At 43.4% G+C, this 26,580-nt stretch overlaps 2 protein-coding genes across 2 annotated transcripts; one reads left to right on the top strand and one right to left on the bottom strand.

Moving 5' to 3' along the window:
• The first annotated feature begins 12,675 nt into the window (after window positions 1-12,675).
• Window positions 12,676-13,635, top strand: LOC132583544 (olfactory receptor 10AG1-like). The gene has a single exon (XM_060255171.1). It carries the CDS (start codon window positions 12,676-12,678, stop codon window positions 13,633-13,635), a length of 960 nt encoding a protein of 319 aa, XP_060111154.1.
• Window positions 13,636-16,674: 3,039 nt separating this feature from the next.
• On the bottom strand, window positions 16,675-18,818 carry LOC132583543 (olfactory receptor 2AP1-like). Its single transcript, XM_060255170.1, has 2 exons — window positions 17,898-18,818; window positions 16,675-16,758 (listed from the first exon to the last, which is right to left on the bottom strand). Exons 1-2 carry the CDS (start codon window positions 18,816-18,818, stop codon window positions 16,675-16,677), a joined length of 1,005 nt encoding a protein of 334 aa, XP_060111153.1.
• Between the last annotated feature and the right edge of the window lie 7,762 nt (window positions 18,819-26,580).

Genomic DNA, 26,580 nt, shown 5'->3' with positions numbered 1-26,580 from the left:
GAGAAAAGGATTCCCCTGCAGACTTCAGTAAGTGGCCTTCCCCCCATTTGCCGAGGTGCAGTGGCGTCTGACCTGACCCTGAATCCCAGGCCTGCTTCCACGCGCCAGCAGCAGCACCAGGTTCCGTGTGTGCGCCTCGCCCATTGTGCTTGGGTCCCCCAAGCACATGTGAACGGGGCTCCCATTGGGCAGCGCCCCCCCCTTTTACCTCTTCCATTGCACAAACACTGCCATTACACGTGTGTGTATGCCTATTGCATCAATACCCTTCATTGCAGTCTTGCATGCAGGGCTGGATTAACACATAGGGCAAGTAGGCACCGTCCTATGGGCCCCCACGCCTTTAGATGCCCCAGGCTGCCTCACCCCCCATTCCCCCCCCCCCCCGCTTGCTGCCCTCCCAGCCTCCATGCATTAGGACTGGAGATAATTTGCGAGAGGAGACCCCAAGATTTCAGTTGCCTATGGGCCTCTACGGGTTTAATCCTGCCCCCGGCTGAACAAGCCCTCTCTCCCCAGCTTGGAGTCCAAGGCCCACGTCTTCCAGAAGTGGCGAGGACTTAATTATGATTCTTCTGCCCTCTTCATCTAGGCCCTTACAGCAGACCATGGCTTCAACATCAGGCGCTGGAGGTGGCAAAGGTCACCAGCCCCAGGAACCACCAAAAAAGAAGCCCAAACGTTTGGTTGTGTTCAATCCTGAATGGAAAAACACCTACCCCTGGCTAAAAGAGACAAAGGACAAGAACAAAGCATTCTGCACAATGTGTTCTAAGGAGATAGGAATTGGTCACGGTGGAGTGAATGATTTGAAAGCTCATAAGGACACTGACTCTCACAGGAGTGCGGCAAGCCAAGCTGGAACTTCAAAATCCATCACAAGTTTTTTTGCTTACCAAAAAGACACCGCTGCTCAGGCCAAAATTGCGGCTGCCGAACTAACCTGGGCATACCACACGAACAGGCATGCGTTATCATACCGGTCTCTTGATTGCGGTGTCAAATTGTGCAAAGTCACATTTTCCGATTCTGAGACTGTGACCAAGATGACCTGTGGGAAAACAAAGGGCGCAGCTTTGATAAGCGATGTCTTGGCACCTTACTCTGTAGAACTGATTCTGTTAGATCTTGACACAGCACATTGTTTCTACAGCGTTTCCAGCGACGCATCAAATCATGGCAACAGGAAAATGTTCCCCCTACGCCTTAAATACTTCACTTTGAAGGACGGCATTTCAAATCGTCTTCTTGATTTCTATGAAGATGCCAATGAAACGGCTGAGAATGTCACACGAAGGATTTTGGATGTCTTGGCAAAATACCAGCTGGACTTAGCTCGTCTGTCTGCATACTCAGCAGACAGCGCGAATGTAAACTTTGGAAAATACCATTCTGTGTACACACTTCTGAGTAGAGGCCGTGAAGACATCGTGCCCGCCAGGTGCCCTGCACACATTGTGCACAATGCTGCCAAAAAAGGATGTGATATGCTCACCTGCGACATCGAGTCTCTCATACTGAAGGCTTTTGGTCATTTTTCTGTTTCTGCCAAACGTTTAGAGGAACTTCAGGAGATGTTTGATTTTTTGGAGATGCAGGGTGATCGCCTGCTTCGACATGTACCCACAAGATGGCTATCTTTCTTGCCTGCCATAAACAAGATGTTGAAGTGTTGGCCAGCCGTTAAAGCGTACTTTCAAAAGCTGGGAGAGGACCACTGTCCTCCTCTGATATGGCGCCACATTGACGATGAGTCTGGAGAAAAGGACTACAGTACATCGCAAACTTACATGATGTTTCTCCAGACCACTCTGACGCCTATTGAGGAGACTGTACTGATTCTGGAGCGGGATGCACTGACAGCACCTGAATTGTTTGAGGCCATGCTCAGGTTGCTAAACAGCCTTAAGCAACGCAAAGCTGACTCCTTTTTTGGAACGGAGACAGATAAGGCACTGCGCAAAATGCCACCTTCGAAGGCAAGGAAAGTGAAGCAGGACTTCCTCAAGTTCTTTGAAAGAACCACCACATATCTGGAAGAAAAGTTTGATTTCTCTGAGAAAAATCACCTGTGTGCTTTGACACCATTTTCTCTTTTAAAAAGTGTGACTTATGACCACCTGCGGTGTGCTGCTGAGCAGCTGAAAATGGAGAAAATAATAAACATGGATCACCTATACAGTGAATACACCGATGCCAAGAGCCTGCTGGATGAGCAAGTGGCCTGTGTTGACCCAGAAATCACTGTGGATAAAAAGTGGGTGGCCATATTCTCTGAGATGGGAACTCGGTCTCAGAAGTGCGAAAACCTCTTACTTCTTGTAAGCAAGATCCTGAGTATCCCATGCTCAAACGCTTTTGTGGAGAGGGTATTCAGCCTCATGTCAGTTCACTGGACGGACACCAGGAATCGTTGTAACATAGACCTGGTGAAAGCAGAGCTGCAAGTCAAATTGAATTTTAATATGGATTGTGATCAATTTTATCACTTTATTAAGGAGAAGAAAGATATCCTCAAGGCTTCAGGGAAATCAGAGAAGTATAAATTCAGTAAAAAAACGAAAGACTGAAACCTGTGTCGCTGCTTTTCAAATTGGCAGTGAAAAGTGAATTATCAAAAAACAAACCCTTCCTCCTCCTCTTCTTGAAAAGACTTATATGTCCTTGAACCTGCTAGAAAGACAAAACAAATTCAATTCCCAAAAGCCTAGGGAATAATAGCATTGCTACTAGATTGAATAATTTAAGACCAGAATTTAATAGTAATTAAAAAATGAATACAAAACAAAACTGGGGATTAGGGCTAATGGCGATACCCCCCCCAAAAAAAAACGACACTAGGCAGCCACCTCCTGGGTGTGTTGGAAGAGCTGCCAAGATGCTAAGTAATTTTAAACTGCTGACAGTGTGTTTCTTTTTTTTCCAGATAAGCTCCATTCAGGAAACTAACAACCATAGACAACAGCAGATCGCTTCCATCACACAACAGAAGGTAAGGAACACATTGGCTGTGACTTGACAGCTCGTTCCACCACTTTAATAATATGAAGAGAACTTGGTTTCCTTTCTCTTTTGCAATTTTTAGTATTTTAGTGACACCTGAACACCTTTTCCTTTTTGTGTGCTGCTTGGGGAGGACCTGCTTTTCTAGACCTGTATCCGCCTGCCTTCAGGCTGGGCTACAGGACACAGACTGGCAGTGGTGGCTTTAGCTGCTGATCTCAGTTTGATTGTAGATAAGGGTTGCTTTGCTGCTATTACTGGGTTGATCAAGACCCTTTGATATTGTGGACAGTCTTGTTGAAATGTTTGTCAGCACAAGCAGGTATCAAGGATAGTGGATTGTTTTCCTGTGAATCTGACTCAAGAGGGGTTGCTGTTGGAGCCTTTTTTTCTTTAGCAGGGAACATTGTGAAGTTTCTCTTCTTTTTTCAAGTTGTATATTTTGGGGGTGGTAATGTAACCAGAAGTCTCTGTTTCCAGCAGTGGCAGTTTGGGGAAGTGATGTCACTTCCCGCTTCCGGCAGGTGGCGCAGGGGAAATGATGTCACAGAAAGTGACGTCACTTCCTGCTTCCAGCAGGTGGCGCAGGGGAAATGATGTCACAGGAAGTGACGTCACTTCCTGCTTCCAGCAGGTGGCGCAGGGGAAATGATGTCACAGGAAGTGACGTCACTTCCTGCTTCCAGCAGGTGGCGCAGGGGAAATGATGTCACAGGAAGTGATGCCACTTCCTGCTTCCGGCAGGTGGCGCGGGGGAAATGATGTCACAGGAAGTGACGTCACTTCCTGCTTCCAGCAGGTGGCGCGGGGGAAATGATGTCACAGGAAGTGATGCCACTTCCTGCTTCCGGCAGGTGGCACGGGGGAAATGATGTCACAGGAAGTGATGTCACTTCCTGTTTCTGGCGGTGGCATGACATCGCCGGAAGTGCCGTCACCGGAAGTGACGTCACTTCCTGTTTCCGACGGTGGCATGACATCACCGGAAGTGACGTCACCGGAAGTGACGTCACTTCCTGTTTCCGGCGGCGCGCGCACACCCCTACCTCCCCCCCCCCAAGGTGTCCCTGGCTGGCCTTCAGACATTATGGCCACCCTACCTCCTTGATTCTCACTCCAAAGTAGGCATCTCTCAGATCTAGTTTTGTGAAAATGGACCCTTCTGATACTATGCTTAGTAAGTCTTTTATCAACGGGATGGGGTAGGCGTTAGACATTGAAATCCCATTTATCCCATGAAAATCGGTGCAAAGCCGGAGACTCCTGTCCTTCTTCTTCCGGAAGAGGACCGGGGCGACACGCGGCGCGGTGGCAGGCCTAATGAAACCCCGTTTCAAGTTCTTGTCAATAAACTTCCCTGCCTTTTCAGCCCACCCCATTGAGTACAGTTTTGCTTTTGGTAGCTCTTGCCCCGGGATCAATTCGATCGCACAGTCAGTGTTACGGTGGGGCGGCAGCTCATTCGCTTCCTCCTCGCTAAACACCCTACGCAAGTCCTGATACTCCTTTGGGATCGATTGGACTTCTTCCACTGACACACACATCTTTTCATTCTTAGGGGGTGGGGTCAGCCCCCATTTCTCCCCCCAGTGGTGATGGGTGCACCTTCGGTCGGTGAAGTTTATTGTCTGCTCCCCACACTGTATGTCCGGTTGGTGTTGAGCGAGCCAGCCCACCCTTGGGTCTCTTCTGTGCATGGCTCCCCCCTCATGGCTGACCCGTCCATTTGCTCGAATTGGATCGGGTGAGGCAGAGGAGTTCTAGACAACCCCAGTGCATCTACCAGTCATGGGGTTATGATCTCGCGGGTGCACCCCGAATCGATCAAGGCCCAGGCATGCATAAACTGCTTGAGTTTTGGGTTCAACAGAGTCAAAGGTACAAAGAGTAGGGCCCCGGTTATTCTCACCCGTAATGGTGCCGTTAAATCCACGACCTGCTGTCTGGCACCTTTCAGTGCAGGTTGCTCTCGTTTCCCGCTGGCTCCGGCTCCCACGACTCCTTGCCCGAGTTGTCGATAATTATAGTATCCTCGTCAAGCACCAACGAAGTGGCGATGCTGCCCTGACTGGGCTCTTTGGGCTTCCCCAGTGTTTTCTTCGGTCCCGCTGCCATCGGCTTCGGGTTCAGGGGTGGGGCTCGAGGCTTCTCTGGGCAGTTGGCTGCTAGGTGTCCCGGATTGCCACACCAGAAGCACTTTCGGCTCTGCACTGGCTTGGGGGTCCCCCTTGGAGCTGGTGCCTTCCTTGGCTCAGCTTTGGCCCTTGGCCGAGCCTCTTATACCCCCTTCACCCCTTGCTGCTGCTGTCATTGTAGGGCGATGTGCCTCATGTTGGTCTCGACCTCTCCAGCTAGCTGCATCCACCCCACCAGTGTGGTGGGGCGGGCTTGGTGGAAGCCCCAATCCAGTAGGCTTGTGTTGAGGCCGTGCTGGTAGGCTTTGATCTTTATCCTCTCGTTCCAGCCTCGAACCTTGGCACGGGTGGGCTCTGAAGTCTGCCGTGTACTCCCTCACTGACCTCAATCCCTTGCTGCAAGTCTCGTAGCACGGTGAGGGCTCTCATTTCTTGGAGGGAGTCGCCATACTGGCGTAGCATTGCTTGTAGAAAACCCTCCACACTGGTCAGCTCGGGGGCTCGGCTCTCATATAGGCTCACGTACCTTCGTTGGGCTGCGACTTTCAACTTTGACCCGAGGTAATCCACCCAGCTGGATTCGTCAGGGAAGGTGTTCCCCCAATAATGCATATAGCTGTTGCCCTGGATGGTGAAGTATTCCACTTCTTTGGGGTCGCCATCAAATGTTATGTCCGGACCCCTTGTCCTGGATCTTGTTCCAGAGCTCCCTCACCCAATCCCACATCTTGTTCCTCAGTTGTTCAATGCCTCCTTCCCCTCTCGAGACTCTGCCACCTTCTCGGTCATGGTCGTCTCCTTGGCCCCATTCCTCCTCAGCCTCCTCCCTTCTTGGGGTACCGTTCCCGCCTAGGTCCGGTCTGACGAGTATGTTCTCGTAACGGCTCGCGCCTCATCCATTAGGGTGGTTGAGGTGCAGGGTTTCCACTTTTGCGGGGTGATGAAAAGTGTCTGGAAACAAAAGGAACTGCAGAGCCTAACAGGATGTGAGGTTACATCTAAAGTAAAATATTTGGGTGTGGAAATAACAATGAAGAACACTGATCTGTTTAAAAATAATTATGAAAAGTTATGGCATAAAATGGATGAAGATATGATAAAGTAGAACAAGCTTAATTTGTCATTGCTTGGGAGAACAGCTGCAATTAAGATGAACATTTTTCCGAGAATAATGTATTTATTCCAAACAATCCCAATTGAGAAAGACAGCAAACAATTTAATAAATGGCAAAGAAAGATCTCAGAATTTATATGGGCTGGGAAGAAACCAAGGATTATTTTTTTTTAAATTTTTTATTGTTATATATTCCAACACCAATCCACCTCTGTGAGAGTCCCAGGCCATAGATACATTATAATATTCCATAAATTTATAACTATTAACATTTCATCCAAATACAACTCCATCACTCTATTTAAACATCTTATCCATTCATTTTCTTATTAACCAACCAATCGTCTTAAATTGTTTAAACTTTTCCAAATATCTCACCATCTTCCTAAACCACCCCTCCTCCTGTTCCCTAACCTTTAATCCGTTCATTCTTCGTATCTTCATCGTTAAATACTCCAAAATAATTATATAATTCATTTTATCCCTCCAGTGATTAATTGTCAATTCCTCAGCTTCTTTCCAATTCCTTGCTATCACTTGTCTTGCTGCTACTAACATCAAATTAATCCATTTACTATCCTCTTTTGATCTTAATCCCACACCATCCAAATTAATAATTGCCATTGCTTTAGATATACTTATTTTCCATCCCATAATCTTTGTCATCTCTATGCCAACCTGCAACCAGAATTTTTTCACTAAGGGACAATCCCACCACATGTGACTGAAAGTTCCAATTTCTCCACATTTCCTCCAACAATTTTTACTCCCTGATTTAGAGATATAATACATCTTAATGGGTGTATAATACCATTTCTGTATCATCTTCAATCCCTGCTCCTGCACTAACCTAGATGTTGTAACAAAGGGAGGTAATCTAAACATCCTCTCCCAATCTTCATTTAAAATTTTATCTCCAATATCTGTTTCCCAATGTTCCTTCAAAAATTCTCTCGGGGATTTCCCTGTACCTAATAAAATCTTATACAATTTTGAAACTATTTTTGACTTATCTTCGCTATACTCTTTCACCAAGTTTTCAAAGGGAGTATTAATTCTTTTACCAATATTTTTAAGTTCTTCCTCCTTCAGCAATGAGGAGATTTGACTTTTTAACAACCAATTAATATTATTGTTTCCTGTGATAAATCTTCAAAAACCAACACTTTTTTTATCATTATACAGTAACATATAATATACAGTAACATATCCATATTACAGTAACATATCTTGCCTATCCAAGGCCTTCATGCCTTTAAGCACCTGCTCCTTTAATATATATTTTCCAAAGCACATTACCACATCTCTCGGCCACCTCCACTCAGCTGTCTGCTTCCCAACTCGATGAATATGGTCCAAAACTTCCCTTGAAATTTCTAAGTCTGGGAGCATTTCAGCCATCCATTTAATCACATTATCCATATCCTCCGTTTCTGGAATATTTTTCAACCGCAAATTTGACCTTCTGGCCCGATTTTCCAAGTCCATCAGTTTATCTTTAAAGTATTTATTTTGCTTTCCCAACTGTCTGGACTGTTTTTGCAACAAGTTAATTTTCTTCTCATTTAGCTGCACCATTTCCCATGCACTATTCACAGTCTCTGCCATAGCTTCAACGGCCTCAGCTAAATTAGTTATTTTTTCATCCACTATCTTCGTTATTGCTTTAATAATGCTGTGTTTGGCAGCTCCCATTGCCTTCTTAACTTCTAATTGAAAATCTTTTGGATTCATTAACTTATCTTCACTTTCAGCTTCTGAGTCCGAGGTCGCCATTGCCGTTTCTCTCAACACCAATTAGTTTTAACTTTAACTTTAGCCTCTAGCCAACTTCCAGACTCCCACTTCACAACTATCACCAGCTTATATTAAAGTCTTCAAGGCTTTGTTATTTTTATCACCAGAAGAAGGAATACTTAATTCCCTTTAGCATTCTACCGGGAGCTCAAACAAAACACGTCTTCCTCTCAGCTGAGCATGCCACGACCCCCAGAAACCAAGGATTAAAATGAAAGTTTTAACAGACGCTAAAGAAAGAGGAGGATTCCAATTATCAGATTTAAGACTATATCATGAAGCAGTTTGTTTGGTGTGGATAAAAGATTGGGTGACGTTATTGAATAAAAAACTTTTAACGTTGGAAGGTCACGGAAATAAATTCGGTTGACACGCTTATATGTACTATGGGAAGAAAAAGATGGACGTTTTTGTCTCTCACCATTATATAAGAAACAATTTGCTAAATATTTGGATGAAGTATAAGAAATATGGTGATGAGAGAAAACCACTATGGATAGTGCCTGCAGAAGTAATAAAAATAACAGCTGAGTTAGGAGAGGGGAAATGGATGTCATACAATCAATTATTAAAAATACAGAGTGGTAAAGTAGAGTTGAAAACTGCTGAGGAGGGGGGCATGGCTTCAGCGCGAATGGCGACTGATGTGTGAGGCTCAAGCTCCTGACCTGATCCCCTCACCCTCCCTCATCAACGCAGGTTTCCGCACTCTGCCTTTTACCGGATTATGGGAAAATCGTCCCATAAAAAGAATAAGCCAACTTTAGCTAGTGCTCGGCTCCTCAAATCATTCCTAGGTTTTAGCTCACAAGCAGATCGCTCCCTGACAAGGCCTCACGAAACAACAAAAATGGCGGATGATGCTGTCAGCTCACCTCCCTCAACGGACTTGCTTACAACGAAAGAGTTTCACAATACTCTGAGTTCATTCCAGTCAAAAATGCTTGATAACATGGCAGCTATACTCAAACCGATCACAGATCAGATCAGCACTTTACAAATCACTCTGAAAGAAGCTACAGCCACAGCTAATTCGGCGCTAGAAACAGGCCTAGCGAATCAGGATGACATCCGCCATCTTCAAAGGCAAGAACGTTGGGCCACAGACAAAATCTTGGCACTTGACAATAAAGCGCGGGAGCAGCACGTTAAACTGAGAGGTTTTGAGGAACATGAGGAAGGTACCTCAGATCTTGCTAGTTTCCTAGCATCCTGGCTATCTACAGCTCTTCAGTTGGAAGACGGCATTGCCCCACATATTGTTCGTGCTTATAGGCTAGGCTCAGCTTTCTCCCCACGTTCCCGTGGCTCCCGGGATGTCATCATAGAACTAGCTGATATCCGTGTCAAAAAGAAGATTTTAGACACTGCCAGAAACCTGAATGGTCTAGCTTTTAAAGACAAGAAAATTCTTGCCTTCCCAGACTTGTCTGCAGAGACTCTACAGAACAGACATTTCCTCAAGCCAATAGCCCCAAAACTGGCTGCAGCAAACATCCGCTATAGATGGTCGCCGTCAGGCAGGCTCGTTGTTCACCATCAAGGGAAAAATTGGACGGTTGAAGACCCTGAGGCTGGCTTATATTTACTTCAGTCACTCAACTTAGATGTACCGATGGAGCCTAATCGCAAGTCACAAAAGCGAAAATGGACTTTCGCATCACCGCCTAAAGACCGCAAGATCTCAGTTCGTTCTCCCGAGCCAACTCATGCTTCAGATCCTATGCAATCTCTACAATCCGTAAACTCTCTATAAACCTGTGTCACCTTATTATCTTTCTTTGAAGAAACGAATAATATGTTTCATGTTATCTGAGGGTGGGTGGGTGGGAAAGGGTAGTGTGGGTTTTGACTCTCCAGCTCCCCCAAAAATGGTGGGGATGTGTAGTGGAAGGGTACGAGGTCCCCTGTCTCGGGTGGTTCCCTGGGACCAGCAGGTTTTCCCCATATGTTTATTTCTGGTGGTATTGTTCACCTTACCTGCTAAGGGATCTGTCCTCCTGCACATGCCTTTCCATCTCGCTTACAAACATAACTTGTTTGCAGGAGGAACAGAGAAAGGGGAAGGGGGGAGGGAACATGGTGCATTCATTGTTGTTACCTTCACTATAGTGTTAACTATGCTAGCTACTGTTCAACTTGTTACTTTGGTATGCCATCTGCTGTTCAAGTAATGTCATTACACGGCTGTCTGTATGCTGTCGGTCACTTCCGGGTTCCTGTCCTGCATCTCGACCTGTGTTATTAGTGACAGGCTGCTTCGGCGGGCCGCTGCGCCGGCCCCCTGGGTCCCACAATGATGGGACTGATGCCACAGGGACGGGCTCGAAACACTCTATAACCCCTCAAAAGAACAGCAGTCTAGCTCGCTTCCCCCGAGCCCTGCCGCCATAAGCCTCAAGGGGGCTCATTTTGCGGCATCTCCCGGCGGGAGGGTGGCACCCGCACGGGACACATATCAAATGAAAGAGGGGGCGCAGGGCTATCAGAAACAGCCGGCAGAGGGAGTCGGGAGACCACCCCACTGGGGGATCCACACCCCGAAAGAGATGAAGGTGGCGCAGATAGAGCCAACAGAGCAAACAGGACAAAATAAATAGGCTGCATTATGCAGCACAGTTGAGAAAGTGCCTTATCCCATATACTGATGAAGTATATACAGGATTTGAGAACAAAATTGTTTCCGGCGGTGATATTTGGGGGATTTTTGGGGACGTCACAGGAAGTGCTGTGAAGTCACTTCCTGTTTCCGGCAGTGGCATTTGGGGGAAATGATGTCATTTGGGGGAAGTGATGTCACAGGAAGTGACGTCACTTCCCGTTTCCGGCAGGTGAGACGGGGAAATGATGTCACAGGAAGTGGTGTCACTTCCTGTTTCCGGCGGTGGCATGACATCACCAGAAGTGCCGTCACCGGAAGTGACGTCACTTCCTGTTTCTGGTGGCGCGAGCGCTTCGCGCGCGCCCCTGCCTCCCCCCTTCCCCCCCAAGGTGTCCCTGGCTGGCCTTCAGACATTATGGTCACCCTAGTGCTAGTTAAGGGGCCCAGGTTTCCTACTACAGCAGGAAAACTTTAGGTGATTATCCTCTCTCTCACCCCCCAATCACTCTGTGTCCCCTCCCTCGAAGTCCTCCACAGATGGCAACTCTAGGTCTAGTCCACATGGCATCTGATGGCAATGAAGCCAGATATTTAGAACCTAGGATGATTCTTCATCACAATTCAGCATGATCGAGTACCAGTCCTTCAGCAGGATACACTCTTAGAGACTATGTTGGTGGAGCAGATATTCCCAGAGAGATTCTCAGATATACAGAAGAAAGGGAAAGCTGAGACTCACAAGACAGAGACTTGGAAAGGCTGTAGATCTTTTCTAACTTCCATGTGGACAGAAACAGGACTTACAAATAGTGTTTCACAACAGAGCTATGCTCTTTCTAGTTTTTTTTTTATAAGAAGAAATGCTGCTGTAATATAACAGCCAAATTAGATTGTGTCTTTCTAGTTGCTAACAGAATTTCCCTGCTAAAGAAAATTCACCTTGTTCTCTTGATAGAATTTCTCCCTCTGTCTTCAAACACAAGCTGCAAAGCAACTCCACTTACTTCCTGTGTTTGTTGGCTTTTGACTTTTGGCTACAACCACTCTTTCCCTTTTCATCGACTGGTCTGTTCTTTCTCCTCTGCCTCACTTGTAATGACTGATGGGAAGGGAAAATAAATAGCAGAAGCATAGAGGAAAGCAAGCCAACAAAACAGGGACAGTAAAGTCCTTGTCTTGAAATAAATAGGGGGGATGTTGTTCTTCCCTCATGGTGGTCTATGCAGTTCCCCTCATGGTAAAGCTGAACATGTTCCCTGCTCAGTGCTTATGGAACACAATGCATCTCTTTTGCAGGGTTGTTGTCTCTATTTTTTCTTGTTCCCACACAACTGTTGTGCCTTTTAGAACTGTATGCCCGGCAGAGGTTCAACATCTGACATCCCCTAGTGCTTCTGCCTCTATCACAGCTGTTACTAGCAGTTGTGCAGGTATGAAAAAAGCCTGATTAAAAGAAAATCCACCCTTCCCCTTGGTAATTGGTTTATTTGCCTTATGTATTTTCATTACCTGAATTTTTCTTCTAACATTCAGCCAGCATCAGTCTCATTTAAGCCCATTGAAGCTAGCGTAAACTCATGAAGACAGCCAGTGTTGTGTAGTGCTGAGAGTGTCAGACTAGGATCTTGGAGGACCTGGTTAAAATTCCTACTCTGCCATGGGAGCTTGCTGGGAGCCAGTCACATATTCTCAGCCTAACCTACCTCACAAGGTTGTCAAGGTAAAAATGCCTACACAGAGAAATCCAACATCATACAATTGCTATAGTACAATATCCAACTAAGAGTGAACATAGCTTCAATAATTGCCAACAGAAGAGGGAACTTCTTTTTTTCTTTTTTGCTTCTGCTACACTGTAGATGATATTCATTGTAAAACCCAATCATGTATAAAACTTCAAGTATGGTCCAGTTACATAGTGCTTCCTGTTTGATGGCACTAAATTTAGAAATGCTAGATGTCTCATGAGTTGCTGTTAAATTATTGCTTCTTTTCTTTTCTTTTCTTTTTAACCAGATTGAGAAATGAGAGGAAATCAAAGCACATTAAATAATTTCCTGTTGCTGGGATTCTCTGATTTGCCAGGACTGGAGGGTTTGTTCTTCTCTGTTTTCCTAATTGTCTATCTGTCAGTTCTCAGTGGGAATGCTCTCATAATTATTGTCACATTGGTCTACCAGACACTCCACAGCCCCATGTTTTTATTTCTCAGGAACCTGAGTTTTCTGGAGATATACTACACCTCAACTGTTGTCCCCAAAATGCTTGAAAACCTGCTGTCAGAGGATAAATCCATTTCATTCCTCAGTTGTGCCTTTCAAATGAATGTCTTCCTTATCACAGGGGCAGCAGAATGTGTTCTTTTGGCTGCCATGGCATATGACCGCTACGTTGCCATTTGTCACCCACTGCGCTACACCATCATTATGAGTAATACAGTATGCTCTGGGTTGGTTGCATCCTCCTGGATGGCTGCAATCCCAATGCAAGTTGGCCAAACTGTCCTGGTGTTCACCTCTTCTTTCTGTGACTCCAATGAAATCAACGATTTCTTCTGTGACTTTCCTGCTGTGGTTAAACTTGTCTGTGGCAACACCTCTATAAATGAGCATATATCCCAACTGCAGGTAGTGTTTCTTGGATTAATCCCATTTGCTTTGATTTCCATTTCATACATATGCATTGCTTCTACCATTCTAAAGATGCCATCTGTAGAGGGAAGGAGCAAGGCTTTCTCAACATGTTCCTCACATCTCATAGTGGTGATGTCTTTCTATGGCTGTGGAATGACAGTGTATCTGAAACCCAAGACAAGTCATTCTTTTGATACAGAAAAATTCCTGTCACTCTTCTACACTGTCTTTACACCATTGTTAAATCCTCTTATTTACAGTTTGAAGAACAAAGAAGTCAAAGTGGCACTCAGGAAACTATGTCTCCACATTCCTCTCTTTAAAACCCCAAAATTTTCATGGAAAGTGTAGGAAAAATAAAATGTCGTAGAGAATGGCTGCTCATTAATGATGGCCACTACATCTCAGTAGGTGTCTAAACATGTTATATTGTTATTTTCATTGCTTACTTGATTTACACTTATTTGATGGTAACTATGGACATCTCCCTTATTAATAATAAGGTATCTCTTAACCATTTTTAGATTAACAATAATTCTGTTCTTCCATGTATTTGATCAGGTTTACAAAAGTTATCTAATGTGAATCCTTCATATTGATAGTAAAATGCACCACTTGCAAACCCTCACACACACACACACATCATTATTTTCTGTTATGGAAATTTAAACTGTTTTGAGAATATAACAAAACTCAAACAAGTTTACAAAATATCAGATATTTGTGTTGTTGGATTTGAGAGAAACAAAGGTGCAAAAAGGAAACAGTATCATAACTTTGGTGTGTTATGCTTCAATTTATCATTTATTAATGTTAATGCCAACCAACCAATTAAAAGGTTGTTTGAAATTGTGTGACTTTTTATTTATATTTAATTCCTTAACCTTCTTCTCTCCTTGTCTTCAACATTGTTCTTACAAGTTCCACTTATTGTGCCAAAAGTACATTGTGCTCTGGTAGAATGTTTTAAGAGAAGTGCCTGAATGTTTTGTGGGAGGTTAAGATTGATTTTGGAACATACTGTAAATATTTAGGACTATCCAGTGGCTATTTTATTTGTGACGAGATGGTTACATTTCTCATGGGGAGCATGTTGTTTCCCACAAAGTATCACCATGGGGAGCATGTTGTTTCCCACAAAGTATCACCATCTTATCCTTCTCGACTTTACATGCCCCCTCACTTACACATTCCTGTGTGCATGTCCACACACACAGACACATTATTCAATCTGTTTATCTCTCTGGGGTTGTTACTGACAGACCAGAAAAGAACTGGAGAGAATTGCTGCTACACTCTCTCCAGTGCCTCTTCAAAATGAAAAGGAGATATTGTCGTAGAGAAAGAACACAGATCAGACTCAGATACCTGGATGTTAGAACTGGTAGACCTGGTAGAAACTAAAGTAGTTGTCCATACCAGGAAAAAAAAAGCTATGGAACAATTCTATCAAGCCACAGAGTGTTAATGGTGATTTCACTTTTAAATTATGTGGTTGTCCCAACCTGAAGTCATGACTCCATGTAACTCCCTTCCTCTGAATTAGTACTGCTAAGATTAGTAGGCTTACTATTAATGTACTTTTGGCCAATTGTTAGCTTTCAGATTTCCCTGCCATGCTCTGGCACATCTCTAAGTAAACAGAGTGTCAAGTCTGTCTACAACTCTGGCTCAAACAAAGAGCATGCTGGGTAGAACCAAAGTATAACCAAATGTTGCTAGCTCATCTTCTCCTATCCCCCCTCCCATTAGAGAACTGTTCTTGCTTTGAAATGGTAATGTATGAAAAGTCTTATCTGTGCCTTCTCAGCTCAGGCTTGGGGAAGAGGAAGGAGCCTGGGAGTATCAAGGCTAAATGGGCCTCTAATCAACATGAGAATGTATTTGTAACATCTATGTGTGAATGTCCTCTGCACAATCTTCCCTCCCCGTAGGAATCCCTTTGAAGTATACCTTATATGCAATGTATCTACTGTATGTACTTTAGTCTTTTCAAGAACTGGCTTAGGCCACAGTATCAGTATCAATAAAATAGAGTCTTTGTATCCACACCGACTCATCATTGAATCTGCAGACTTGACACAGAGTGCCACCGAACTGTAAAATGTATTATGATTGTTAGCCATCCAGAGTCTGCTTGTGGAATGGGCAGCATATAAATCTAAAGTAAATTGATAAATAAATAAAACATGAAGAAAGCAGCCAAGGGATAGGAACACATTCCCCATGAGAAAAACCTAAAGAAATGGAGCTTTTCAATATAGGAAAGTGGTGATTTGGTGGGCATAATAGAGATTTATAAAATTATTCATGGTGCAGAGAAATTTGATAGAGGTTTTTTCCCAAGATAACAGACAATGGGAGTATCCAATGAAGTTGATAGAATATACAAGACAATGTGAAGTTCCCTGCAAATTCATTCCATGGGATATTTCTTCTTATACCTTTAAAAATACTAGGAACAGATCTTTATCTTCTGAAGTTAATTTGTCTCCATTAAATAAAAATAAATATTATACAGGCAGGGGGTTTCTGTTCTGAGTAGGCTTGCCAACCTTCAAGTGGGGTCTCTCAGGCCTTTTCCGCACTGGACTGTTTGCTTCTTGTGTACCGCAGGTTGATTTCCCCCCCGTTCAAATTTTGTTTTTGCACTATTGCCTCAACTTTGGTGTGTGGTCTGGAGCAAATGGTTCCACATTGACTAATCCTTCTCAAATTTTGTTCCTTTCCCTCTTTTCCAGTCGTCTGACTCCACCCCTTTCTTTTTTCTTTTTCCTTACATGCATGGTTATGTTATACAAAGTGTAACCAATAGGTGCTTCAAGTTGCAAAAGCAAAGGAGGCAAAAGATGGCGTGAATGCTAATGAAATGGTGGTGGCAGAATGCAGGGGAATGTTAACAAAGCACAACACACCAAAATGTGCAGAGTCCATTAAAAGGATGAATTCTGAGGGTGAAACAAGAAGTTCGACAGCAATGTGTGTGCTCCATGCATGGCAGGATGAGTCAAAACATAAAAATCAGCACGATTGAAAATTTTAAAAAACATTCTCAGGGCGATGCAGAGGATCAGCAACAATGAGCAGCAATCAATTTCAAAATAGCATTTATCAAAACGATACAGCGGAAATGGTGAGCGATGGCCCAAAATTATGTTGCAATGCAAAAAGTTTGCAGTTTTTTTTAAAAAGTAGCGAGGTGCCATTGTGGCTCAGCAGCAATGAGCAGCAAGCAGTTTCTGAATAACATGGCATTTGGTCGGAATGATACTTCAGAAATGGCCCGAAATTACGTTGTAACGCAAACAGTATGCAGGTTTTTTAAAAAAGAGGTGCAAGGCGCCATTGTGGGCAGTAGCAAGAAAAGGTTTCGCAGCATCACCATATGTATCATTGGAAGGGAGAATGGTGGGCATGAAGATCTGCCAAGGGGCGGGCAATCTTTCCCAGAATGTGTGATTTCCACACACACAGCTGCGGCTTTAAAGAAGGAGCAAAAAAGGTGACACCACAAAAATCAGGCATCCAGGAAACTCGTGTTAGAGGCAGAAAAGAAGGACCAAAAAATTGATCAGAAGCAGAATGTGTGAAACTCTTCACTAAATCTGGCACACAATCCTGACCTGATATGGAGTAGGAGACTGTGCGAAAAAGGCCTCAAAGTTATGACTGATCTCTAGTCATCTACCTGGGGCTATTTCTTCCATTTCATTAAATTGCATAAACAACCCATAAAAGGCAACCTGTTCTTAAAAATATTACACATTTATACCTATTTAATTAAATAAAAGGGTGTGGTGTTCCTAGCCACGGAATCTGTTGGTTCTTAAATGTAAGATTTACTCTTAATAACTGATAACAGTATATAAAGGGAATAAATATAGATAAAAGTATAGCAAACAGGTTAAATTTGGGGTTGCATTTAGGGTTAGATTTGGACTTCTGGTCTAATAATGGTTGAGTTTCCCTCTGTTGCAAAGCGTCTTCTCTGGTGAAGCATGGTTCTCCCACTGGGGAAATCAACCTTGTATTTAAGGAATGATTCACTATGGGCCAAATCTTATGCCTACATTGAAAGATTCTCTCTTTGATTCATCTATATTTGCACTGTGGTCCAGTTCTCAATGCCTGAGATAGGGATAAATGGATTTCTTAGAAGAATCTTCTGCAAAGAAAGTCCTAAATATGGTTTGGTTGTTGCCTACAGCTCCATAGGGCTGAAAAGCATGGGTTACATAACAACTAGAGACCTCCCTGAGGGAAATCCAGTTTTCAAAGGACACCATGGGGGATACACAGTTGTCCACTAAGAGTACCATAGAGATATATGGAAAGTGTGATGTCTATGGTAAAAGGCACCAGAGCACTGACCTTTGCCCCAAATATCTTTATCAGAAGTAGTTTTCAAATAAAACTAAAGAAAACTGAGTGCATAACTTCAGTTGACTCTACTGTAATCAAAATACTTATGTGAAGACTAGAATAGGAATCAGTTTTCATGAGTTTTCCTATGTAATATCGGTAGTACCCCATCATCTTCTTCCTTCCCTTTATTTGTGTTTAATACTAACCAGATAAGTTAACACATTGTGAAATATTCTGAAAGCAGCCACCTTGCTTTGAGCTTTTCTCAAGGCTCTTTCCACCTCATTGTTTCTTAAGCTGTATATAAGAGGATTGACTAAAGGCGGAAGGATCGTATACAAGAGAGAAAAAGCTTTGTTCAGTGTAGATGAACTTGGTAGCATATATACAATCATTAAAGAGCCATAGTAAGTAGAAACAACAATAAGGTGAGAAGAACAGGTAGAGAAGGCCTTTTGCCTTCCAGTGCTGGATGAGATTCTTAGGATGGCAGCAATGATAAAGACATAGGATGTGCAAGTTAGAATAAATGGGGGCATTGTGTATACAAATAGCAACATTAGATTAACTCGTTCTACTAGCCCTGTGTCACTGCAAGAGAGTTTTTTCAGTGGAACAGTATCACAAAAGTAATGATCAATTTCATTAGGGCCACAGTATGTTAACTGCAGCATCAGAACCATTATAATAGAAATACCTATTAAACCACTGATCCATGATACAGCTGCTAACTGGATACACTTCTTATTGTTCATAGTTGTCCCATAATGCAATGGTTTACAGATTGCCAGATATCTATCATAGGACATTACGGACAGCAAATAACATTCAGCTCCTAAACAGTAGCCAAAGAAAAATAACTGCAAGAAGCAACTACTGAATGAAATGGGTTTCCCATTCCTCAAGAGGGTGTCCAGCATTACAGGGATCAGGGCTGAGCTATAGCAAATTTCCAAACAAGACAGGTTGCCAAGGAAGAAGTACATGGGGGTGTGAAGATGCTGATTGGTCATAACAAGCATGACAATAAGAAGATTCCCTGCCATTGTCACCATATAGATGAGAAGAAATCCTAGAAAGAGGAGAACTTGTAGATTCTTCAGATCTTGGAAACCCAAGAGGATAAACTGGGTGACAAGAGTTAGGTTTCCCCTTTCTCGCCGTTCCATTCAATTAATGTCTTCTTTCTCAGTCATAAAGATGATCTTTGAGTCACTGTAACATTAAACAATCAGTAATTGTTTTATGCATTGAGAACTCTGTGATCTAATTGATCTAATCTAATGACATTGCATTTTAATAAATTAATTCAATCTAATTTGTATTGGTTCAACAACCAAAATAATGAAATAAAATCAAGCATAGTTATTAAAAATGATTAAATAAAATTAAGCCCTAGGTGTGCTAGTCTTTTCTGACATCAGAAGAATTTGAGTAGGCAATATCTTCAAGGGAGACTCCTAGTGGCAAAGATTTATCAGCTAATATCCTTAACCAGGGACTATAAAATGAATCCTAACTCAAGAGATACTGTATGCCATGTATTGGAACAGCATACAGGATTTTAGCTCTAAAATGTAAAGCATAGAGACACGCTAGTGCTTCAGCTGTTTCAATACCTAGCTCTAGCCTAATTATTTGGGTGGCAATACATGAGGCAAGGCCCCCTATTCATTGTAAAAAAACAAAAAAACAACACACAGAGATTATCAACTGACTCGTTAACTGCTGTGATACAAATTGGGGCACATAGAGAAATTGAGCAATGACTCATATTTTAAAAACCTGTAGTGCTGCCTGTATACTAAAAGTGGATGATAACGTTTATCACACCTAAAAAATTTAAATAGCATCCCCCCCCATATCTGCTCCAGTTTAAAGAGGAACCAAACACCCAGATGCTTATAGATCTTTACCTGATCAATTTTTGATATCCAGGGAGTGTTGGTATTACACAGAGTCTTTCTAAAGACCAAGTCCTTGGATTGTGCACATGGAACATCACCACCTGTTTTCTTTTACCAATACTATAGACTTTCTAGATGATAAAGGACTTGCAAACCTAAAAGTTTAGAAACACTCAATAAATACAGAAGGAGAAGATAGGATGATATATCTTAAACAGGGATTTATGTTGCACAGAAACTAAACTAAAATTTGCTGACCAATTCTCCACTAGTCTTTGTCCTGGTCCCCTTCTTGGCTCTCGAATTTGCATGGGGCAGAGAGCAAGCAGGGAATAGCAGCCCTGCTCCAGAGATACCAATGCAGGATCTGGAAAAAAGACCCACCTCAAGGAGCCCCACACAGAAGGGAGGCAAGTGCTAAAAGTGGAATGGGTTGTTAAGACAGTTGCTTTTGATAATACTAGATTATTTGATTACAGCTGTAGACTGCAATGATTTTGCCTTCTGCTCAATCCCTTAGAAATTAATGAATTCTGAGCTGGAGTTCACTTGCAGCAGAAATTGATTTTTTTAAAAAAATTACCTTCATGAGATTAGAAGCAAGATTAAGGCATTTTTTCTCTCTGAATTTCAGGCAGTCCAGAAGGCAAATTCAAAAAATACCTTAATATTGTCTTGTCTTCCATGAGGTGGCTCAGCACTGTGCACTGCTAAGCTTACTCTAGTGTGTGAATTATCTCATCGATACAATCTCACCTGGTCTATTATTTAACCCATGAAGAAGCAAGGAACATGTTTCAACCTAGTACTAGAGGCTAGCTGCATATGTCTTCTCAAAGGCATATGTAATGAGATGTCTAAAGGGAAATTATTGCCTTATTTCTTCTCCTTGGAGAAGCTCAGGATCTATTCATTTCTAAGGGATTGTGCAGAAGGGGGAAATCATTGCAGTCCATAGCTGTAATCATATTTTCTTGGAGAAGAAATATGGCAATACTGATGACTATTCTTAATTCCTCTTTACCCAATTTCTCCCTGAAATCCAACAAATCATTCATCCAATTTTTAGAGATTTAAAATCAATTTAATTTTGACCAAAAAAGAAATAAAAGAGAGGAAGGGCCAAAAGGGGGATTCTGCAAAGTATTAGAATTTCACTCTGGATTCTTGGAGGCTGCTACTGTCTCCCAAACCTTTTAATCTTCCCATCATAGTACCACCATGTTGTATAATTTATTTTCAAACAGAAATCAAAGAGTAATGAAACATAAATACTATTATTAGAAGTGCGGGGGGGAGCAAATAAGAGGAATCAATGGCGATATGTAAAAAAAAAAGTGGATTTCATAAAAAGAAAATCTCCTCTCCATAGTGATGCTAGATCAAATCAGATTTCCTGGTGGTGAAAGATAGCAGATGATTACCATTTCATCACTCATGTGGAATCTGGATTGGAAAAGTCATGTGTGGTGAAATATGTAGTGAGGAGGAAAATTTGGTGAGTGAAAAGCAGGATGATATTAATGTTTTTGCCATTTTTTTTTCTTTTAAAGGAAAATAGAAGATAATAGGATTTCCATCACTGAAGAGAGAAGGGTGAAGTGTGTGTACCATACAATGGGCCATAGTTAACAGGGGATTTTTAGCACAACTGCACAGGAACACAGTTTTGGTTAGCTTGAAATCAGGGGGTGTTGCCTAATATTCAAATAAGTTCCTAATGGGCTTTTTCTACAAAAAATACTGATTATTGCCCTAGAGGTTCAAATAATGGAATTTTGCAAATGCACTTGGTGCCCAACAGACTCCAATGTCAAAGGTCTAATCAGGAGATGCATGCTGTAGTGCACAGGGATTTTTTTTTTTTTTTGGTAGCAGGAATGCCTTTGCATATTAGGCCACACACTGCTGATGTTTTCCTCCTTTTTTATTCCAATCCCTACCCATGTTTTTCTTCAGATCTCTGGCTAGTTATGAATAAGATAACTACCCAACTTAAAACAAAGGGGCCACCTCAAGTTATGTAGTGATACCAAACGGAACTATATAACTTCCTTCTGGGGACTGAGCATCCCATCTTTTCCAGCTATGAGAGTTGGACCATAAGGAAGGATGAGCATAGAAAAATAGATGGAGTTCTGGAGCTGGAGAAGACTCTTGGGAGTCCCCTGGACTGAAAGAATATCAAATCAGTCAATCCTAAGGGAAATCAGCCCTGACTGTTCCCTGGAAGGTCAGATAATGAAGCTGAAGCTCAAATACTTTGGCCACCAAATGAGAAGAGCACACTCACTGTTTTAAGCCCAAGCTCCCTCCTCCATCTTTAATGGACTCTGGTACCAGACTCCCTGGACTCTTAGTTATTATGGACTAATTCAGTATATGCATCCTGCTATATTGGACTCTCAACTTTACTTAAATCCAATCAATTACATCGGCACCAGTCCAACATGGACATTTCACTTTGTGTGGAGCCAAGCAGCAAGTACTCCAGCCAGGCTGAGGAACATTTCCTGCATGTTCCTGACATTGCTGTGACTGTGCATTCCCCTGCATAGAAGGATTCCAGATCAGACTTCCCCAAGAAGCTGCCAAACCATGCAAAACATAACTGCACTCCTGTCAAATGAAAACAGCACCCAAGAGCAGTCTTCACCAGAAGTCATGATGGAAGAGGTCCTGGATCCATCTTGTTCCTGCTCAGCACCATGAGAGCAAAGCAGGAGCGCCACATACTCCGGGTGTGTCAATGCAGATGCAAATGGAAGTAGCTAGCTGCTGAACAATAGAACTTGATGCCACGTCCTCACATTAGACTGTTCCTATAACACATTTAGGAGATCACTGGACCTCTTCAACAACTGCCCCCATCATTGCCCCGTTTAACTCAGAAATGTTCACACAAGGTTATAAAACAAATGCCTTTATTGTATCAGAACTACCTCTTCCGCTTATTATTCATTTTCTTCTTCTTTTTCTTGTCGCACTGGGTAACTTTGGTACAGAAACACGACACACATGATAGAGTCACGTCAACAGGGCTACCGATGTGAAGATTACTGAAAGCCTGGATAACATTCTCATCAAGCTGTCAAAATAAAATAAAAATAACAGCTCAGTGAAAAAGCCCATCACCCATCTTCATTATACACCCATTCACAAACACTGCTTTAACTGATTGCCTGTGAGTTTGGCACCGCATTCTCTTGTTCCGTGGGTTCATCTAAAACCTCTTCATTTTCACCCCCCTCTGGAGTTTCATCATCATCTTCAAATTGCTCAGCAGGGTCCTGGTAAATACACCACAGCGAGTTGGGTATTCCCAAGTCCATCTCATCTTCAGGGTGGCTGGAAAGTGCCGTCCACACATCATGCCGGCTTCCCTATGCAAGCATCATCATTGTTTTCTGTTCTGCCATTCATCTCTGGAGTTGCAGAATGCTCGGGCATCTCCACAGTCTCATTGGAGACCTGGTAAGTACAGCGCATAGGGACAACGCCGCCAAAGTACATAGTAGATGCAGACAAGATGTCAAATACCAGCTGCCTGCCAGGAGCGCCAATGTTGTTGAAGCTAGGCCTCCCCAATGGCGGTGGTGTGATGAATACCTTGGACCTGGCTGGAGTTTCCATGTTTTCAGCAAGAGCCTGCGCACATGTGTTCAAGCACAAATGGCTTCTTTCCTAAAATAACCTGGTGGGGGTGGGGTGGGCCCCAGCCCCCTAGCCCCATTTGCTATTGGCCAGTAGTGACTGGGCGTGTTGTTATAGGGGTCACACAGACCTACTCAGGCCTTCTCAGTGGCAGCCCCCAATTTCCGGGGTGGGGTGCCACAGGCAGAAGTTCAATGATGCTTCAGTGGGTGGTGCTGGAGAAGGGGGCAGGGGAGGGGGCTACACATGTGATTTCTGGCCTGCTCAATTAATATGCAGGGTTGCTAGGTCACAGCGGGTTGGACGTAGATGCTGATTGGCCTGGCTACGCCACACGGTGTGAGTCAGTAAGGTCATTTCCTGGAGGAGGTGCTTAATTAATTAAATATGCGGGGTAGCTACGTCACAGCGGGATGGACGTAGGCGCTGATTGGCCTGGCTATGTCACGTGGTGTGAGTCAGTAAGGTCATTTCCAGGAGGAGGTGCTTAATTAATTAAATGTGTGGGGTAGCTATGTCATGATGGGGCATAGATGGTGATTGGCGAAGGCTAGGTCAAGTGAAGGTGGGGTCATGACCTGTGTGACATCATCGGGGTCATGACCCTGATGATGCAGTTTCCGGTGACGTAAGTGGAAGAAACATCACTGGCCATGCCCCTTCATTAATTATGCAAGGGTTGACAGAGTTTCCAGTGATGTCACCAGAAGTTACGTCACTGACCACGCCCCCTTCATTAAAATGCATGGGGGGCTATTTACTACTGCTGTACCCCTATTCTACTTGCAGTGGAAGCTAAGGTTGTTTGTAGAATTTAAGCAAATAAAATTGATATAGACATATTTTGCTTTTGTTTGTGATACCATGGACAGCTGGAGCCCAGATGCTACACTGCTACCGGATAGCCATTTTAGGAATCAATACAGAGAGGTGCAGCTACACTGTCAACTACTTTGGGAATCTTTAAAATCAAAACCCTTTGTTCAATCTGCTTGAAATTTAGGGGTTATTTAGAACAAAACCCCTCCAAATTTGATGTCATTAATTTATAAACAGCTGTTTTAGGCCCTTATATACATTCCCCTTTGAAAATAATTGTCCTGCAATCCAGAACTCAGAAAACCACATGGATTTGAATCCTGAACTGGTAATGTCCTAGCCTAAAATAAATAAGTACAAATAGCCCCACACCACCCCAAGGCTTAGATTTGAAATTGTAATATTTTTTTCTTGGTTCACACTCCTGCCTATCAACATCCTAAAGCTTGTGACCAATTTTAGGTCTTGCAGCTTCTGAAGAGTTATTTGCAGGGGTCTGCTTCCTCAGAAGACTGAAGGAAAGAAAATTGTGGCTTACTGTGACTTGACTCAAAAGGTGATCAGCGGAGAGTACTCTCTGTTCCTCCTAGGGTTGTCTCTCTTGGCTTGACTTCGCAAACGAAGATTTAAGAAGGGTGCAGTAGTCCACGTCTGCTGCAGGCTCGCTGGTGGCTGACAAGACCAATGCGGGACAAGCAGATCCGGCCACAGTGGCTGCAGGGAAAAGTCTGATTTGGGGTTGGTGCTGTAGCAGTGCAATTCTTCCTAAATCTCCTTTTGTCCTCAAGACCAGCTATGCATGCGTTCTCAAAGGAAGAGACAGCCTGGTGGATGGTGTGTCTCCATGCTTTGCGATCTCAGGCTAGATCAGACCACTGGTGATGGTTGATGCGACAGGTGCCAAGGGATTTCTTCAAGCAGTCCTTGTACCTCTTCTTTGGTGCCCCTCTATTTCGATGGCCGGTGGAAAGTTCGCCATACAGAGAAATCTTGGGAAGGCGGTGGTTTTCCATCCTAGAAATATGCCCTGCCCAGCACAGCTGCGTCTTCAACAGCAGTGCCTCAATGCTTGTAACCTCCGCCCGCTTGAGGACTTCAGTGTTGGTCACAAAGTCACTCCAGTGGATGTTGAGGATGGTGCAAAGGCAGCGCTGATGAAAGTGCTCACGGAGTCGCAGGTGATGACGGTATAAAACCCACGATTCGGAGCCGTAGATGAGGGTTACAACCACTTTGTAAACATTGATCTTTGTGCCTTTTTTCAGATGCTTGTTGCTCCACACTCTTTTGTGCAGTCGGCCAAATGCACGGTTTGCCTTTGCCAGCCTGTTGTCAATCTCCTTATCGATCTTGGCATCCGAGGAGATGATGCACCCCAGGTAGCTGAACTGCTGGACTGTCTTCAGAACTGATTCACCCACAGTGATGCAGGGAGGGTGATAATCTTCCTGGAGTGCAGGCTGGTGGAGAACTTCTGTCATCTTCAGACTAACTTCTAGGCCGAATAGGTTGGTAGCCTCTGCAAAGCAGGACGTCATATGCTGCAGAGTCAGCATGATAATGAAGAAAGATCCATGTCTTCTGACGAACTTGCCCCAATTACCCTTATTGCAAGCACAGTGGATTGTATCTTTAAAAAGCTAAAGAGTTTAGAAGACCAAATTCTTGACCTTTCTTTAGAACTAAAGAGACTATCAGTGTCAATGGATAAAGTCTACTTAGCCCAGCTGGATGATACCTCTATTGGTGCTCTAGCCCCTTTAAAGCGATGTCCGTCTGCAACTCAGGAGGTTGATCCCCGGAGCTCCTTACGGAGTCTAAGGTCAGCGTGGGCCTTAAAAGGAACGTGCAACAATTGGTTCTACAGCCCAATAAGGTTTGCATCACTGTTTGTCCTTATGGCAGGAAGACCCCATGCTGGAGAAGTAAACTTTTAGCTAAATCCCATCTCTGTGAACTTCTTCATCTGAACTATCACAAAATTGACTTGATTACCATTGAATCTCTTAATGATCAGTCTCAAATGCAGAGGATTCTGCTTACCTTTCAATCCTCCAACATTCCTTCACTAATTTTGAGGCGAAAGAATTACCTATGGTCAAAGGGGGTTTTCCCTGTTCGATCTTTTATTAACTCTCAAACTAATGCTCTGCTGCCTAACCTGTCCGCAGGGGTCAGGACATGAAGTAATCCCCATCTCTTGAAGAACGCATCATCTTCAGCGGCAAAATATAAGGCTGCAATGTGTCTTAAGGTATCCAGATCTGGTCAGTCCCAAGCAAACCCCGAGTTGCATAATGAGTCATCAGTGCAGCCCTCTATGGATGTGACGCATAGTCCCCTTAATGTTTCATTAGAATATGACCTTTTGCAGTCATTTGGGAGTCTTCCAGCAAAAGATCAACAGGCGATACTCATAAGACTTGAAGGTACTAAGCTGCAGCTGCAAAGGTCTTTAGAGCCGGGGAAATCAGTTCCTTCAATCAACCTAGATCCTGCAGGCAACCCCCTGCCCCCTTGTCCCCCATCAGCTGACTTAATTGATCTGTCT

Source organism: Heteronotia binoei, chromosome 15 (assembly GCF_032191835.1).
Source record: "Heteronotia binoei isolate CCM8104 ecotype False Entrance Well chromosome 15, APGP_CSIRO_Hbin_v1, whole genome shotgun sequence".
Classification (NCBI taxonomy): Eukaryota; Metazoa; Chordata; class Lepidosauria; order Squamata; family Gekkonidae; genus Heteronotia; species Heteronotia binoei.
The sequence above is the reverse complement of the archived record's forward strand: the minus strand, read 5'-3'. Positions and strand labels throughout refer to the sequence as shown.

Bases quoted from the DNA above. Each gene is read 5' to 3' on its own strand.
- LOC132583544 (XM_060255171.1), top strand. From the start codon at position 12,676: ATGAGAGGAAATCAAAGCACATTAAATAATTTCCTGTTGCTGGGATTC.
- LOC132583543 (XM_060255170.1), bottom strand. From the start codon at position 18,818: ATGGAACGGCGAGAAAGGGGAAACCTAACTCTTGTCACCCAGTTTATC. The intron at 16,759-17,897 runs GTGGCTGCTTTC...TTAAAGCCGCAG, and splicing joins TGAGAAAAGCTCAAAGCAAG to CTGTGTGTGTGGAAATCACA.